Source organism: Mangifera indica, chromosome 16 (assembly GCF_011075055.1).
Source record: "Mangifera indica cultivar Alphonso chromosome 16, CATAS_Mindica_2.1, whole genome shotgun sequence".
In the NCBI taxonomy this organism is placed as follows: Eukaryota; Viridiplantae; Streptophyta; class Magnoliopsida; order Sapindales; family Anacardiaceae; genus Mangifera; species Mangifera indica.
The window spans coordinates 3,604,913-3,620,750 of record NC_058152.1 but is presented as its reverse complement, the minus strand read 5'-3'; the positions used below and the strand labels follow the sequence as shown (position 1 = coordinate 3,620,750).

The window sequence follows — 15,838 nt, the reverse complement described above, 5'->3', positions numbered from 1 at the left end:
ACTTCGCATTGATGAGATTTTTTTTTATTTTTTTTATAATTTATGATTTTATCTCCTAAAAATCAACAATAGTTAAAAGTGTAATTATAGCATTTAACAATTTAAAAATAATTTTATGTTATGATTCTTAATTTTTACTTTAATTTATATATAACTCTCACTATAAATGTAAATAGTAAATAAGACATTATCATGAAAGAAAACTTGGAGGCGAAAACAGATTAGCTACAAGCATTTTGATAACATATTATTTTATAATACTCTTCGGTCAAGGCAATGACAACACTGTAAACATGAACCTCTAAGCCATCTAATCGAACCATATAAAAGTCGTCTTTTTATTTTTATATATATATATATATATATATATATATTATGTTTTTTCAAAATATTATGTCCAAATTTTCTTATTCAATATTCTTTTTGTCGGTGCTAATTTAGGAACCGGTGATGAAGGCACCGTTAAAGATAAAAGCATTGTAGGAGCATCAACCTATGAAAGAGATTCGTTATATATTTTGGTTGAGTCAATTATGAGGAGCAAAACTAATAAGATATAACAGACCTTAGTTGGGCTCGTGGAGGGCTTAAGGACTTAAAAAAACTCACTCAAAGAGTTTGGATGCTTGAAGGACCTAACTGAGAGTTCAACTTAATTCAGGTTCGAGCTCATGCGTAGACAGACTTTGAACGATCATAACTTTTGATCTGAAAGGAGTTACGAAGCCTGTAATATATCAACACGAAGCTCATTTTGAACTCTATAATAACAACAAGCTTTGTTGGTTGCGCCCAATTTGGAGGCCCAAATAAAACTGTTTTAGTGTGTATTACGTAGTTTTTATTTTACCAAATTTAGAATTTTTGGTTTTTATGATTGTGACTTTGTGACTAGGCTAGACTTTATTGAGCTTAATTGACATATTTTCTTTTAATTTAATTAATATTTTAGGTAGTTAATTAGGTAATAAGCTTAGAAAGTTTGAAAGTCTATTGGAGCGCAAGTAATTTAGGGTTAAGTTGATATTGTATTATATAAACTCAAATTTTTATGATAAATAGACCTTTGGTCAATTTTGCTTACTATTAAAACTATCAAACCTTTGAACTTATCAAATTTTATCTTATGATGTTCACCATCATGATTCTAAAATTCATTCGATTTCATTTCGATTTAGCTCAACAGTCATTCAGTGACAGAGCAGATTCAACCATAACAAAATATTTTCTTAAGTGTTAAGTCTTCTGTCAAATCATCAAAGTTTGCGTTAGTTAACACTGAAAAAGTAAAAGTCTCCATCTTTCTCTTTCTGCTTTTGCAGCCGCCCAGATTAAAGATATTTTAGCCCTTTCCACCTACTGTTAGATCCAACCTGAGCTAATTGGCGCATAAAAACCAGTTAGATTTTGATTTAATTTTATTTAAAATTGTTTAATTCAAAATTTAATCAAATTTAAGTGAAGAGCTGATTGGCTGTGTTTATGATATTTTATGTTGGGAAGACTTTGTGTTGGATTTATGTCAACTGAAAATGTTCAATAGTCAAGAAGGGGAGAAGAAATTTCTGATATTGAAGTAATATATATATATATATATATAGACACACTTTTTAATATATAAATTATATTATTTTATTTATAATTTAAAATTATTTAAATGATAAATTATTTATGTATTCAAAAATATGTATATAAAAAGTTTTTTTTAATTATCTTAAAAATAATATTATGTATATATATTTTTAAATATATAATTTAATATACAGATAATATATTATCGTATTATTAGATATTTTTTATTATTAATTTAAAATTATTTTAATATTTAATAATATGTTACCTATATACTTAAAATTACGTAAACATAATTTTATTATTATATATATATATAAGAGGATGGCGTAGTCGTTAAGTAATACTCTATGTTTCTCTTTCTTGAAAGAGATGATTATATGTTTCTTCACCAAACTTAAAAAGACTAAAATTTCTGAACTCCAATGGCGTATGGAAAGCGTAAAAGTATAAACTGGCTTTAATGTTTAAGACTTTATTTTGTGGGTCTTTATTTGATATCATAGGAAGCTCACAAGAAGTCCACATGTAAAGCAACTCTTTGTTCATCCGATTAACCCGGTCCTTTCCGCAAGAACAGGACAGATTAAATTTCCGGTAAGTAAAAAATGCATCCAAATTCGGATCTTATTCACTCTTCTTTTCGTTATTGTTTCGAATTTCTTGTTAACACAATAAGTTGAAATGAACCAGAAAAAATGAAGAAGTTTTCTCTAACCTGACAAACACGGCTCATAATGGCGACTTTATAATATTAAATTCCACGCGTGGTGAAGCTTCCTTGTTGCAGCAACTAAAGTTCTTTTCAATTGCCGAATTATTTCGTGGTCTTTACTGCTTTTGGAGACTATTTGAATGATGCAGCGGGGCGTGTTTTTCATCAGAAACGGTGCTTGCTGATTTTGAAAGAAACTGAAATACATTTGGCTGAAAGAAGAAAGAGGTAGTGTGGATTGATGGAGAGTTTTTTGCAAGAGAACTTTGATGTTAGATCGAAACATTCGTCGACAGAGGTGTTGGAGAGATGGAGAAATCTTTGTGGAGTCGTCAAAAATCCCAAACGGCGGTTTCGATTCACGGCCAACCTCTCTAAACGGCACGAAGCTGATGCTATGCGCAAAACCAATCAGGTCCGTTGATTACCTCAAATATTTTCAAATTGTGTAACATTTCATCATCACAAATTTGATTCAGCTACACTTGTTTTTACATTTTGCCGTCAGATTAGAACTGAAAAAAGATTGAAAGAAAGTCTGTATTATTCTGCCCCAGCTGTGGGCACGAATGGCCACTGAAAGTGGTGATAACCGAGTTTTATTCAACTTCTCATCACAAGTTAGATAAAAATAGAATGTCGATTCCAGAATACCTTCATATGAATTTATTATTACTATTTTTAAAATGAATCCTAAGGATTCTATGTTTAAATTCTTGATCACGCTACTTTTGTTTGCCTCATTTGAATTCTCTTCAGGTTTCTTTTTATTTTGTTGACTTATGATGAAACTGTTACTTTACACTTTTCGTATAGTTTGTTCGATGATGTGTTATCTTGTAATTAAATATTTTTTAATTAAAAAATATAATATCAAATCATATGATAATACATAATTTATATATTTAAATTATGTTAAAAAAATAAAAATAAAAATAAAAATAATATTTCTTTAACAATAAAAGTAACTCATTAGTCTGTCTAAGATTCTAATTTAGAGTAGTCAAAACAAGATTAATTTTTTGAAATTTAAATATAAAAAAATTGATATTTTTTTACATGGTTTCTTTATAAATAAATAATTAAAACAAGACAGAAGTAAAATACTTTAAAATAATAATAATAATAAAGATAAGAAAAAGCATAACCACTCGCATCGACACTACTCAAGAACTCTGTAACATTCGTCTTTTTTATAATCAACTCAAATGAAGATATGATTTTTACAGTTGGAGATGATGAATATAAAATATATCACAATTATGTAAAAGGTTTATTTTCTTTCAAACGTAAGATATAAACATAGGAAGAAACATTTGTAGTCACTGAAACATAGAATCTAAAGTCTACTAACGTTAAAAACTTAATCCTCAAAATTAACAAAATTGGTGAAACATTAAAACTTTCAAAATGAAGATATGAATTCGAATCTCTGTCATGTTTATAAAACCTAATGGGTTCGATCACTATTCTCCAGTTTACTTGTTCAACAAATATGATTCTAATTACTAAAAAAAAAAAAACCATTAAAAACTTATTCTTGGGAGGCCATCTGAAGATGAAATCATTATCATGCTCTCAGTAAGTTGCTATTCACAGGCGTGGGGTGGCCATGCCTGCATAAGGCCCCGCTCAGGGTTGTTAAGTTGTCTCTGAGTTGCTCTTTTGTTTCTTGCTGAGTTATGATGCTATTGGTTGGGTTCTTAGTTCCTTAATTCTGTTTTTCTGAATCAACTCCCACATTTCGTTTTGCTTCCTGTAAACAGCTTTATAACATTCAACATGGTACATTAATATAAAAAGCCTAATTTTTAGCTTTTTCTGCTTTGCAGGAAAAGTTGCGGATTGCTGTTCTGGTTTCAAAAGCTGCAATTCAATTTCTAATGGGTGAGCTTCTTCTCAATTCAGATAAACTTAATATTTGTTACATCACATTGTTCTTCGTAACCTTTTCTCATGAAAATTTTGCAGGCGTGTCACCAAGTGACTACACAGTAGCTGAGGAAGTCAAAGCTGCAGGCTTTCAAATATGTGCAGATGAGTTAGGGTCCATCGTTGAAGGTCATGATGTAAAGAAACTGAAATTTCATAATGGAGTCTGTGGTATTGCAGAAAAACTGTCCACATCAATAACTGACGGCCTTACTACAAGTGATGATCTTCTCAATCGCAGACAAGAGATATATGGAATCAATAAATTTGCTGAGAGTGAACCTAGGGGTTTCTGGGTATTTGTTTGGGAAGCTCTTCAGGATATGACACTAATGATACTTGGGGTGTGCGCTTTTGTATCTTTAATTGTTGGGATAGCAATGGAAGGATGGCCTCAAGGGGCCCATGATGGCCTTGGAATTGTTGCAAGTATCTTGTTGGTTGTATTCGTTACGGCAACAAGTGATTACCGTCAATCTCTACAGTTTAGAGATCTAGACAAAGAGAAAAAAAAGATAACAATTCAGGTAACAAGAAATGGATTCAGACAGAAATTGTCCATCTATGATCTACTTCCTGGTGATATTGTACATTTGGGGATTGGAGACCAAGTCCCTGCGGATGGACTTTTTGTTTCAGGATTTTCTGTCTCGATTGATGAATCAAGTTTAACTGGGGAGAGTGAACCGGTAATGGTGAATGCAGAAAATCCTTTCATGCTTTCCGGAACTAAGATTCAAGATGGTACATGCAAAATGATGGTCACCACTGTTGGGATGAGAACCCAATGGGGTAAACTGATGGCAACTCTTAGTGAAGGGGGAGATGATGAAACTCCATTGCAGGTTAAATTGAATGGAGTTGCCACTATTATTGGCAAGGCAGGCCTATTCTTTGCGATAGTGACATTTGCAGTTTTGGTGCAAGGACTTTTTAGTCATAAACTACGAGAAGGGACAATCTGGAGTTGGTCTGGGAATGAAGCTTTGGAAATGTTAGAATTCTTTGCTGTTGCTGTTACAATTGTTGTTGTTGCTGTTCCAGAGGGGCTTCCATTAGCTGTAACATTGAGTCTTGCCTTTGCAATGAAGAAGATGATGAATGATAAAGCACTTGTTCGTCATCTGGCGGCTTGTGAGACAATGGGGTCAGCTACAAGTATTTGTAGTGACAAAACTGGCACACTAACCACTAATCACATGACTGTTGTGAAAACATGCATTTGCATGAATATCAAGGAAATAATTAATACTGATGGGGCTTCTAGCTTGCTCTCAGCGCTTCCTGAATCTACAGCAATACTTCTGCTACAATCAATATTTAGTAACACTGGGGGTGAAGTAGTTGTTAACAAAGATGGGAAACATGAGATACTAGGATCGCCCACTGAGACTGCTATATTGGAGTTGGGCTTATCACTTGGTGGAGATTTTCAGAAAGTACGACAAGCGTTGAAGCTTGTTAAAGTTGAGCCGTTCAACTCTACAAAGAAACGGATGGCAGTAGTGGTGGAGCTCCCTGAAGGACGCTTGCGAGCCCACTGTAAGGGTGCTTCAGAAATAGTTTTAGCTTCCTGTGACAAGGTGATTGATTCGAATGGCAAAGTTGTTCCCCTTGATGAAGGGGCCATTAACTATCTCAACGCTATAATCGATCAGTTTGCTAGTGAGGCACTTCGAACTCTTTGTCTTGCCTACATGGAACTGGAGAATGAATTTTTACCAGATAATCCTATTCCGGTTTCGGGGTACACTTGTATTGGAATTGTGGGTATTAAGGATCCTGTTCGTCCTGGTGTCAAAGAGTCTGTTGCGATTTGTCGTTCAGCAGGTATCACAGTTAGAATGGTTACCGGCGATAACATAAACACCGCAAAGGCGATTGCTAGGGAATGTGGGATTCTTACTGATGGTGGTATAGCCATTGAGGGTCCTGATTTCAGAGAGAAGAAATTGGAGGAATTGGTTCAATTAATTCCCAAAATTCAGGTAATTTCTTCATTCTATTAGCAGAAAAAATACCTAACTTGAGCACTTGGTAATGAGGAGACTTTATATACTACTTCTGACTTAAAATTTACTTGCTTTTGAAGGTGATGGCTCGATCTTCACCTCTAGACAAGCATACTTTGGTAAAGCACTTGCGGACTACATTCGACGAAGTGGTGGCGGTGACTGGTGATGGAACGAATGATGCCCCAGCACTTCATGAAGCAGACATTGGACTAGCAATGGGCATTGCTGGAACTGAGGTATACTACAAAGGCTTTTTAATGGAACATAATTATTATTGTTTCACTGACCTCTTTATTTGGCTGGATTAAAGGTTCACTGCCTATGTATCTTCTCCCTCTTTTTCCCAATTCTCTACCTCCTAAAGAAAACATCTAAAATATCATATATTCATTTCACTGAACATCTACTAGGATATGTTCTTTCCTCTTGCATTTATCTGTTGATTTATACTTGGTTAGCCATTTATGATCCACATCATCGTACTGTGATCAAGAGAAGTTCCTCCATTCATGTATAAGATTTCAGACTTTTTTGGTCAATAATTAGTCAGCCCAACACTATTATGTGTTATTGTTTAGTAAACAATTATTTACTTTCTGTCAAGCCAAATTGTTTTATCTAACTCATCAGACTTTTTATTAAAGATCAAAATCTGAATTCTGGTAATTAATACTAACGTTATTCACAAAAAAACAGGTGGCTAAGGAGAGTGCTGATGTAATTATTCTGGATGATAATTTCTCCACAATTGTAACAGTGGCCAAATGGGGACGTTCTGTTTACATAAACATTCAAAAATTCGTGCAGTTTCAGCTGACAGTTAATGTTGTTGCACTAATTGTTAATTTTTCCTCTGCTTGCTTGACAGGTGAGAAAGCAAATAATTATTGCCTATTTACAGCCTAAATTTATATAGTTCATGTTTTGTGTTAAGAAACTGTTTCTCATTCCTGCTTATGTTTATGTCTTGAGCCATGCTCCAGGGAGTGCTCCCCTCACTGCTGTTCAGCTACTGTGGGTCAACATGATCATGGATACACTGGGAGCAATTGCACTAGCAACAGAGCCTCCAACCGATGAATTAATGAAGCGTTCACCGGTTGGGAAGAGAGGAAATTTCATCAGTAATATCATGTGGAGGAATATTTTGGGGCAGTCAACTTATCAGTTCACTGTGATATGGTTGCTTCAGGCAAAGGGAAAATCAATGTTCTCTCTTGATGGCCCTGATTCTAATATAGTCTTGAACACACTTATATTCAACGCATTTGTCTTTTGCCAGGTAATTTTCTTGGTACTTGACCGCTCTATGCATATTGTCTCTATGTTCTGTGATGTTTGGTAGTTGATGTTTCCTGTTGTCACGTGATAATCTAGATGGATTTGAAGCTTTAAGATTCTTTCACAGACACTTCCATGAAAATATAGTTTATGTCTGCTTTTTGGCTTAAACCTGTCAGAATTCAGGTCACATAGCTTATACAGAACTCCCTGGTTTTGCTCTACAGGTTTTCAACGAGATCAGCTCGCGCGAGATGGAGCAAATTAATGTTTTCAAAGGCATACTAAACAACTATGTCTTTGTCAGTGTCCTTGGCGTCACTGTTATCTTCCAAATCATAATTGTTGAATTCCTGGGAACTTTTGCAAACACAACACCTCTCACTCTGTCACAGTGGCTTGCCTGCATATCCATCGGATTCTTAGGCATGCCGATTGCAGCTGTTTTTAAGATGATCCCTGTGTGAACCTCAAATCACAGTAAGAGGCCTATGTTTCGTAACCTGTCAAAGAAAATCCCTCTTCTCAAAAATAGCAGGTAAGTAGAGTTTCTTCTGATTTCACGTCTATAATTGAGCCAAGTGCATGTAAATCTGGAGACATCATAAATTTTTTGCGGGATCTCATTTTTTTCTCATTATTGTTTTATTTACTTAGCACTGAGCTGAAACTAGTATCTCACTGATATCATAAAATATGCTGCTACTATTTTTGCAGCATCTTCTAGTTCAAGTTTTTAGCAAAAGAATTCTTTCCCTGATTAAATGCAACTATTTCCTTTTAGTTGGTGATTTTTCTCAAGTTTGTTGTAATTCTATCATTTTAAAGTATGATTAACACAAATAGTAATATTATATATACACATTTTTCATACACTATTTGGGTATACAAATAATATGTTATCGTGTGATTAGGTATGACTTTATCTTTTATTAAAAATCATTCAATTACATGATAACACATCATCTGTGTACCAAACAAATTGTGTACCAAATGAGTACTCAATTTTAAGTGTACAAATAGGTACATAAATAATGTGTGAGCATATCATCAAGTGATTTTGAATTAATAATAAATTAACATCTAATTATATAATAACATATCATGTATATACCTATTCGTGTATTTAAAAATATATACACATAGTATTGATCTAAAACTATATACACATACGTTTAAATACACAATTGAGTATATAAATTATGTGTCATCATGTGATTGAATGATTTAAAATTAAAGATAAAATAATATTTAATAACAGAATAATATATTATGTGTATATTTAATTATGTATTCAAAAAATATACACATAGTATTGCTCGGCTAATAATTTGAAACCAGAACCTCTTTGCTAATGCTTTGCATAACCAGTCCAATCGTTCAACAATTGGACAATGCCAAAGAAAACAGAGGGACCTTTTATTTACAGTTAAGATACAAATTAATTCCCCATTAATAAAACGTGACAAAATACTTCACCAATCAAGGTTCCATCTCTTCTTCCATCATAGAAAACCTTCCAGTTTCATAAACATGATACATCCAAATAGGTTCAAGCATTGCCTTGGCACTGTTTAGTTTCTGCTTGTCATCTTCATCACAATCTTCTTCAATTTCTTTCTCAATCCGAGGATAAATATCGGCCAGAGAAACCAACATCATATCAAGTCCACTCCACTCTCTGTTATCAAGACCCACCAACTTCATACACACAAAATGTACAAGTCCCGATACCAACCCATACTCCTTCCTTTCCAGCCCAACTACACAGCCAGACAAGAGAGTAACCCCAATGGCATCCAATAACAATATGCTCTGATTTCTTTTCAACAATGAAACCATCAGTTCCATAAGTTTCTTCAGTTCAGGAAATTCCTCTGGTTCCGAAACTCCATTGTCATCTTCCCCAATCCTTGCTAAAATCAAGAACCATGACGGGAAATGGAGTTTGATATGATCAGATATAGTAAAGCACATTCCTTCGGATCCACTCCGATTAAATATGCACCAAGATCCTAATGCCAAAATTAAATCAGGCAACCACGGCCTTGCTGCGACAACAAGACGTGCAGCATAGCCAGAACCCATCTGCAGTTCAATTGAGCTAATAAGATCAAACAGATCAGTCACAAGATCAAAAGCTTCTGCAGTAGGTCCTGCAGCTTCAGTGCTATTTTTAAGGACTAGATTGATTAATTTGGCTGCATAGCTGAAGGAGATCTTCAAACATTGAATAATTTCTCTTAGATCCTCGTCCTTAATCTGCGACTTTTCTATAGATTGATGTCCTAAAGCAGAGATAATAAATCGTACATAAGCTGATGTAAACTTTAAGCACCTTCCTTGGGCATCAGAAGCAAAACCCATTGTAGTGGAATCAACAATAAACTTGAGTATTGCAGTAAGAATCGTCACATTATTCAAGGATATCCTTTGGCTGGTACAGGCAGATCCTGCATAAGGTGAAATATTGTAGCATCAGTTAAAAGAATTGCAGATGTTGAAGAAATAGAAACCATGGGACATTTTGACTTAATGTTATAAGCTGATAGATAAAAGATCTAATTTTTGCTAAAGCAGGAGTTCAAAACTTATTATTTCACTTCCGTGAGCACTGTTACAGCAGTAGGGAAAATTGAAATGGTAATAAGTTAAATGGATGCCAAACACCAAGGTTCCAAATGTACTCTTAACCACAAACAATCTCTTCAGAATTAACAAAAGCTATCTCCAGGCGTTTACCTTTTCAGCTGAGTAGTGCAAACTTTGACCTCTTTCAATCACATTACACCATTTTTTTTAGAATTCCTAGATTATCAACTGAATCATGGACTTATATGAATACTGTTGGCTAGCAATCTAGTAGGGAAATCAGAGCTTCTTCTTTTGTCAAATCAAACAAAAGATGTTCCAAACCATACATGCCCATGTACATGACAGAGATGAAAGCAATTTAGAGTATCATTAAGTTGTTCGACTGTTGTCAAAACTAAAATACTAATCTGCTCCATCGACAGTTAGCTTGTTAATTCTCTACATATAGGTGATCCCAGTGCTAAAAGTAGTTTGGACCACAGACGCCTTTTTGAAGAAAGTGACAGTACCACTCCGGATGATATATACAGAGTCAATGGGCATGTCTACAAGTCTAAATCAATATCAAGCAATGCTAGCTCAAAATCTACCTTAGGCTATCATAGAGGGAAGTAAAATAAAAGATGTTTTCTTTTCGTATCAAGCCATAGTTAAACTTAGGTGCAGTAGAATTATGATTTAGCATGCATTTGGTGATCTGTGAATATTTGCCGTAACCTTAATTACTTACCATCAATGTCCATTTCAGGTTCTTCTCTGACCTTCCGTGTACGACTTTGAACCACCTTGCTTTTCTCGTGATTGGAGTTTGAAGATAATTTGCCACAGTTCCCAGAATCACCTTCTCCAAACAATTTGTCTGTACAGTTAAGCAGGTGATCCATTGCCTGGTCCAGCGTTGTCTGCAAAAAGAAAGGGATGCCAAATCAGGCATCCTCCACTGAGAGTTTTCACCAACAGCTGATAAATTGTTGCAGTTTCAAAGCACAGCTTCTTACAAAGATAAAACCTATGATCCAGTATTTAATGTCATAATTATGTGATTGTGGTGGATGCAAAATGGAAAGGGCTTACTCCATTTTAAAATTTAGATTTTGACTCAAACTCAAACTGCATTTATCACTATGACTTGGTTAGCGAGAGACTGGAGGACCAAATCATAGGGCCAACAATAACAATTAGAAATCCTGGTTTCTCTTAGAAGAGAGACTGCAGGAATCATATAAAATAATAAACCAGCATATACAAGCTTCAAGCAAGATTACATGATACCTACATGAGCTACCAGGAACTTCGCCAATGTTATGCTAATCACCAACCTTTCAAGAGAGTCATGCAGAGTTGCTGGTTAGACATTTTTGGACCTCCAAGTGTAAAATTCATAGCACACAGAGTCATATAGGCTTAATTCCCTTTGGCATTTTTGAAAACTAACTAAAATTAGTTCAAGATAATATTCAAAACTTTTTTAAAAGGTGATTTAAAGACAAAATTTACTCAATTCATTACCCAATTTGTACTTGTAAAAAAAAAAAAATGAAACCAATACAAATGAAACAAGGGTTACACTGATTTTATCAAAGCTTTGATACACTCTGAAAATCAGCATTTTTTTCTCTTGTGGAAACACACCAGGAAAATGAAAAATAAAAAAAATATCCAAGTAAATGATAAGCAAGCATGCATTTCAATAAGAACAAGTTTTTAAGAAGTGACAGGAGCAAAAATTCAAATGCAATAAGTATAGGCATTTGCGGCTTCTACTATATTGAGTATGGAAATCAAGAGAAAAACAACAAAAAGAATACCCCTTACCTCTGAAATTAATCTTGAAGATTCAGCTCTATTATTCTTCTTCAAACCGGACTCATTCGTGCAATTCATACCAGTACTTTGAAGAGCTATAGTAGTATAAGCCAAAACAGGATATGCATCCATATACTCACAATTTATGCTCTGCATAATACTGACCTCAGAAATGACCTTTAAAGCAAGAAATGACTGTTCTAAACTTTGAGACCCTAAAATGGCTTTCCTGGAGTCCTCAGAAGCAAGCAAGTCTTTAATTTGCCAGGCTATTCCAGTAGCAGTTAAATAATCCTCCTCAAAACTGGATGATTTCTTCCCACTTATATATTTCCACTTGGCAGACATTTTGACTGAGGATTTAGATTTCTTTCTTCTTGCTGAGGAGACGCTCTGCTTGGGTATCTCACTGTCAAACTTAACCTGGCAACGATAAGCTACTTTTTGCAAAAGTGTCGTTAGAGCTTGAAACATATCATCAAATGCTTGAAAACACAGCAATAGTTTGTGGGCAGACCTCACTTCAGCTTTCCTTTCCTCATCTTCAGATAATCCCCTACAATCACTAACTAGGCCCATGCAATCTTCAAGAAGCCCAGCTACATTATCGAGACGAAGGGTGGAAACAATGTCAAATACCGAAGATTGAGCACGCCTAGTAGGTGCAGCTGCAAATAATCTCTTCACAGTATCACTGGTAATAAAATCTTTGAGGGCATCCGTGTAACATGGCTCAGTTGATATGCTATTACAAAGGTGGGCAACAGCAACAAGCAAACCCTCTACTTGATCCACACCCAGCTTATCTTGGGACAACACCAAATTAATGAATACTCTGATAAGTTCCACAAGTGACTTAAGAGGTGCCCCTTCAGACACAACAAATTCACAGAATCTTGCACCAGCTACAAAATTCCTTTTCAAAAGTGTGGCACAACGATTGCATGCCTCTTCAATAGTCATTCTCGAGGGAAAGTATGACGGAATTAGCAGTCTTGTAATTTTTTGAGCAACCTGAGATTGGTCATTTGCAAGTGTAGATAGCAAGACATCCAAGCTCACTACCTGCAAGCAATACAAAGAATATATCAAGCAAACACCAACAGAAAGGCATCAGAAATGGCAAAAAGTTATAAGAGCAACCCTTACCTTGTTAAACTGGAAACTCCGAATATCACATAGCAGAAGGAGCAGATCCGTCATAGCAAGTCGTACAGAAAGAACATTATCTTGCATCAAATGCCCTAATCTCGGCAGAAGTACTTTAAGAACTTCATGAGAGAGAGGGTTTCCAAGCAAATAAATGATGCCATTCAATGTGGAAAGTCTAACTTCATTGCATATATCATGTGAAATATCATCCAAAATTTTTGTGATTATTTTTGTAATGCTTGATGAAGGAATAATTTCCCAAAATAAATGCAGTATACGACAACAACCTTCCACTGCAACAACTCTAACATCTGGACAATAATCCATGAGCAGCTTTTCCAGTATATAGAACTGCTTATCAAGCAATGTATCTTTAACCTCTTTTGTGGCATCAGGATCTTCAAGAGGGAACATGTCCAACAGTAAATGCAATGCATTTTGACGGACATTTGAATTTGCAACCTGTCAAAAATCCAGCAGCATGCCCTTGACAAACACATCCAGAACAGCTCAATAATAAATTGGCATATTTAAATAATCATGTCAATCTTTTCTTTTCAAGACATCTGCTGAGAAATAGGTTTACATACATATAGGAACACAGCAGAAGTGCCAACCTGTACCTATCACTTGTATGAACATATATATAAGACAATTCACCCTCAGCAACTCTGATTAAGGTATAACAATTATGCTGATATGCAGAATTTTTTAAACTTTATTTCCCCTCATCATTTCATAATTATGATTCTTCAACCAAGAAAATTTTGATTGCAGTTAATAAATTTTTAGTGTAATGAATTCACACACATATTGAATACTTATGTCTTCATTATAACTATTAATTGTTGAGTAACTCTCAGAGACTTTTCAGAAACATATGCCCTAGTGGTGACTGTTGATAGTCCAAAGAAACATGATCCACAGCATTCTTGGAGACGTGCAAACCAAGGTGTGCTCAGAGTAAACCTGAGTAGCCAAGCCTTCCAACAGTTATAGAAGCACTGCCCTAGATATTCTCAAAGGAAAACCTAATTGCTAGCCCATCCAAAAGTCAAATTTCAGAACCAGAAAAGCAAAAAATGCCCGACAAATCAAAGATGATCATGATTGCATATATATAAAGAGACTAATACTACACAGAAACTCCAAACCTGAAGCGACCGAAATATTACAGGCTCAGCTAACTTGAAAAGCATCTTCTCAACGCCATGAGTAGTCCTCTGATTAATGAACCCTCCCAAAACCCGCCTAATGGAAGCTCCAAACTCCCGAGAACCTGCGTGTATGGCCCCCTCAACCAAACCCTGCAAAAATCCATCTTCAATCTCCTCCCTGAAACTCTCATCAACCCCTTTCCAAGCCCTGAACAGCACATCTCCATAAGCCTCCAAAATCGACTTTCTTCCAAATGGTATCTGTGACTTTATCATTGCCAATGCTTCTTTAAACACTTGCCTGCTCAATCCAAATATAAACGCTATAAACTTTCTCCCATCCTCAGTCTTCAAATACAAAGGCGAAATCACGCAACGAATTAGCAATAATTTCAAATCTTCAATGCTCTCATCATCAAAATCAAACAAACTAAACGCGTCACGAAGAGTATAGACTCTATGCACATCAACTTTCTTCTTCAAAGTCAGCGACCGAGAAAGTAAAAACGGTAGAAACTGAGTAATCAGCAATTCTTTCCCAACCAAATCATCCTTCCACCAGGTCTCGCACAAACTCGCAATCTCCAAAGACAAAACCGAATCCGACTCGAAAAGAATCAAATTATCATGCAATAACTGTGCAGCTGGCAATAAATCTGATGAAGAGAACACGTGTTTCGGATGATTTAAGCATACCGTTAAGATGTGTGCGTAAATCTGAAGATTTTGGAGCATTTTCTGCTTCTTTTCTGACGTATTATCGTCAGTACCGCTGACGTTGTCTTGTAAACCAGTAGATTTTGTTGTTCTGGAAGATCTACGGAGCCGCTTTGTGGGAGGAGACTTAGCAGCATCGTGGTCTGTTTGATTCTGTAAACATTGAATTGCATAAGACACTGAATTGTATAGGGATTGGGGGAGAAAGTTGGTTAATTTTGGAGCGGTTGTTGAATGAATTAGGGTTTTCAATTTCTGTTTGGATGATTTCAGGGTTAGTTTTGTGGCCAAGTTTAGGAATTCTTCAGCTGAGGATTGAAGTGATGAACGGAGTCGCTTCTCCATGGAGTTGGTGAAGTTTTCCGGTGATTTTTGAAACTGTTCTCTGTACTCGACCGAGTTTGAGGAGCCTGATTTTTAAATTTTTGGGAAAGTAGAGTTACGGGCTGTCATGTAATTAGAAATGACAGTCGAAATAAAATGAGTCAAAGAGTTTTGACTTTGGAGATTTATTGGCTATGATTGGGTTGTGTTATGAGGTGAATACTTAGTACATGTAGCTTTAAACATTGTGAAATTTCAAATAGGTTAGTGGCGCCGAACTGAATTATGTAAAGATCTTTGAATTGTGGGACAAAAGACGAGCCCAAATTGAGTAGCCATGTCCAGGCCGGGTTTAGTGGACCTATGTCTTGGATATCACCGAGCCTTTTGGGTCTTGACCCACAACAAATTTTTGTTTTTGTAAAAAGAGGAACACCATTGACCTACACATTGCCACTCTTTTTAGGGAAATTTAAATTTTTGCCCTTTTATGGGCTAGTTTATACAAATTTATCATTTTTTTTTATATTTTAAATATTTATATCATAAAATTTAAATACTTTTTAAAATAT

The 15,838-nt window shown here is 35.2% G+C and overlaps 2 protein-coding genes across 4 annotated transcripts; one reads left to right on the top strand and one right to left on the bottom strand.

The window, feature by feature from the left end:
* Positions 1-1,991: 1,991 nt before the first annotated feature.
* Positions 1,992-11,200, top strand: LOC123199350 (calcium-transporting ATPase 2, plasma membrane-type-like). Of its 3 annotated transcripts, none has more exons than XR_006498330.1 (8): positions 1,992-2,169; positions 2,266-2,702; positions 4,120-6,207; positions 6,312-6,470; positions 6,931-7,102; positions 7,218-7,516; positions 7,743-8,053; positions 10,859-11,200. XR_006498330.1 is itself a non-coding variant. In XM_044614313.1 (8 exons), exons 2-8 carry the CDS (start codon positions 2,529-2,531, stop codon positions 7,980-7,982), a joined length of 3,048 nt encoding a protein of 1,015 aa, XP_044470248.1. In that variant the 5' UTR covers positions 1,995-2,169; positions 2,266-2,528; the 3' UTR covers positions 7,983-8,247. The 3 variants fall into 3 exon arrangements, 2 of the variants coding, with proteins under 2 accessions (XP_044470247.1, XP_044470248.1); XM_044614313.1 differs by lacking the exon at positions 10,859-11,200 and having other exon boundaries at positions 1,995-2,169; positions 4,120-4,174; positions 4,259-6,207; positions 7,743-8,247; XM_044614312.1 differs by lacking the exon at positions 10,859-11,200 and having other exon boundaries at positions 7,743-8,247.
* LOC123199349 lies at positions 8,813-15,342 on the bottom strand. Its single transcript, XM_044614311.1, has 5 exons — positions 14,223-15,342; positions 13,066-13,530; positions 11,926-12,981; positions 10,841-11,012; positions 8,813-9,968 (listed from the first exon to the last, which is right to left on the bottom strand). Exons 1-5 carry the CDS (start codon positions 15,285-15,287, stop codon positions 8,998-9,000), a joined length of 3,729 nt encoding a protein of 1,242 aa, XP_044470246.1. The 5' UTR covers positions 15,288-15,342; the 3' UTR covers positions 8,813-8,997.
* Positions 15,343-15,838: the final 496 nt, after the last annotated feature.

What these genes read in the sequence shown, in the direction of transcription:
- LOC123199350 (XM_044614312.1), top strand. Translation starts at nt 2,529, where the DNA reads ATGGAGAGTTTTTTGCAAGAGAACTTTGATGTTAGATCGAAACATTCG. An exon ending in CTATGCGCAAAACCAATCAG is followed by an intron (nt 2,703 to 4,119) that starts GTCCGTTGATTA and finishes TCTGCTTTGCAG; the next exon opens with GAAAAGTTGCGGATTGCTGT. An exon ending in TTCCTCTGCTTGCTTGACAG is followed by an intron (nt 7,103 to 7,217) that starts GTGAGAAAGCAA and finishes GCCATGCTCCAG; the next exon opens with GGAGTGCTCCCCTCACTGCT.
- LOC123199349 (XM_044614311.1), bottom strand. Translation starts at nt 15,287, where the DNA reads ATGGAGAAGCGACTCCGTTCATCACTTCAATCCTCAGCTGAAGAATTC. An exon ending in GGAGTTTCCAGTTTAACAAG is followed by an intron (nt 12,982 to 13,065) that starts GTAAGGGTTGCT and finishes TATTGCTTGCAG; the next exon opens with GTAGTGAGCTTGGATGTCTT. An exon ending in CTTCAAGATTAATTTCAGAG is followed by an intron (nt 11,013 to 11,925) that starts GTAAGGGGTATT and finishes TTCTTTTTGCAG; the next exon opens with ACAACGCTGGACCAGGCAAT.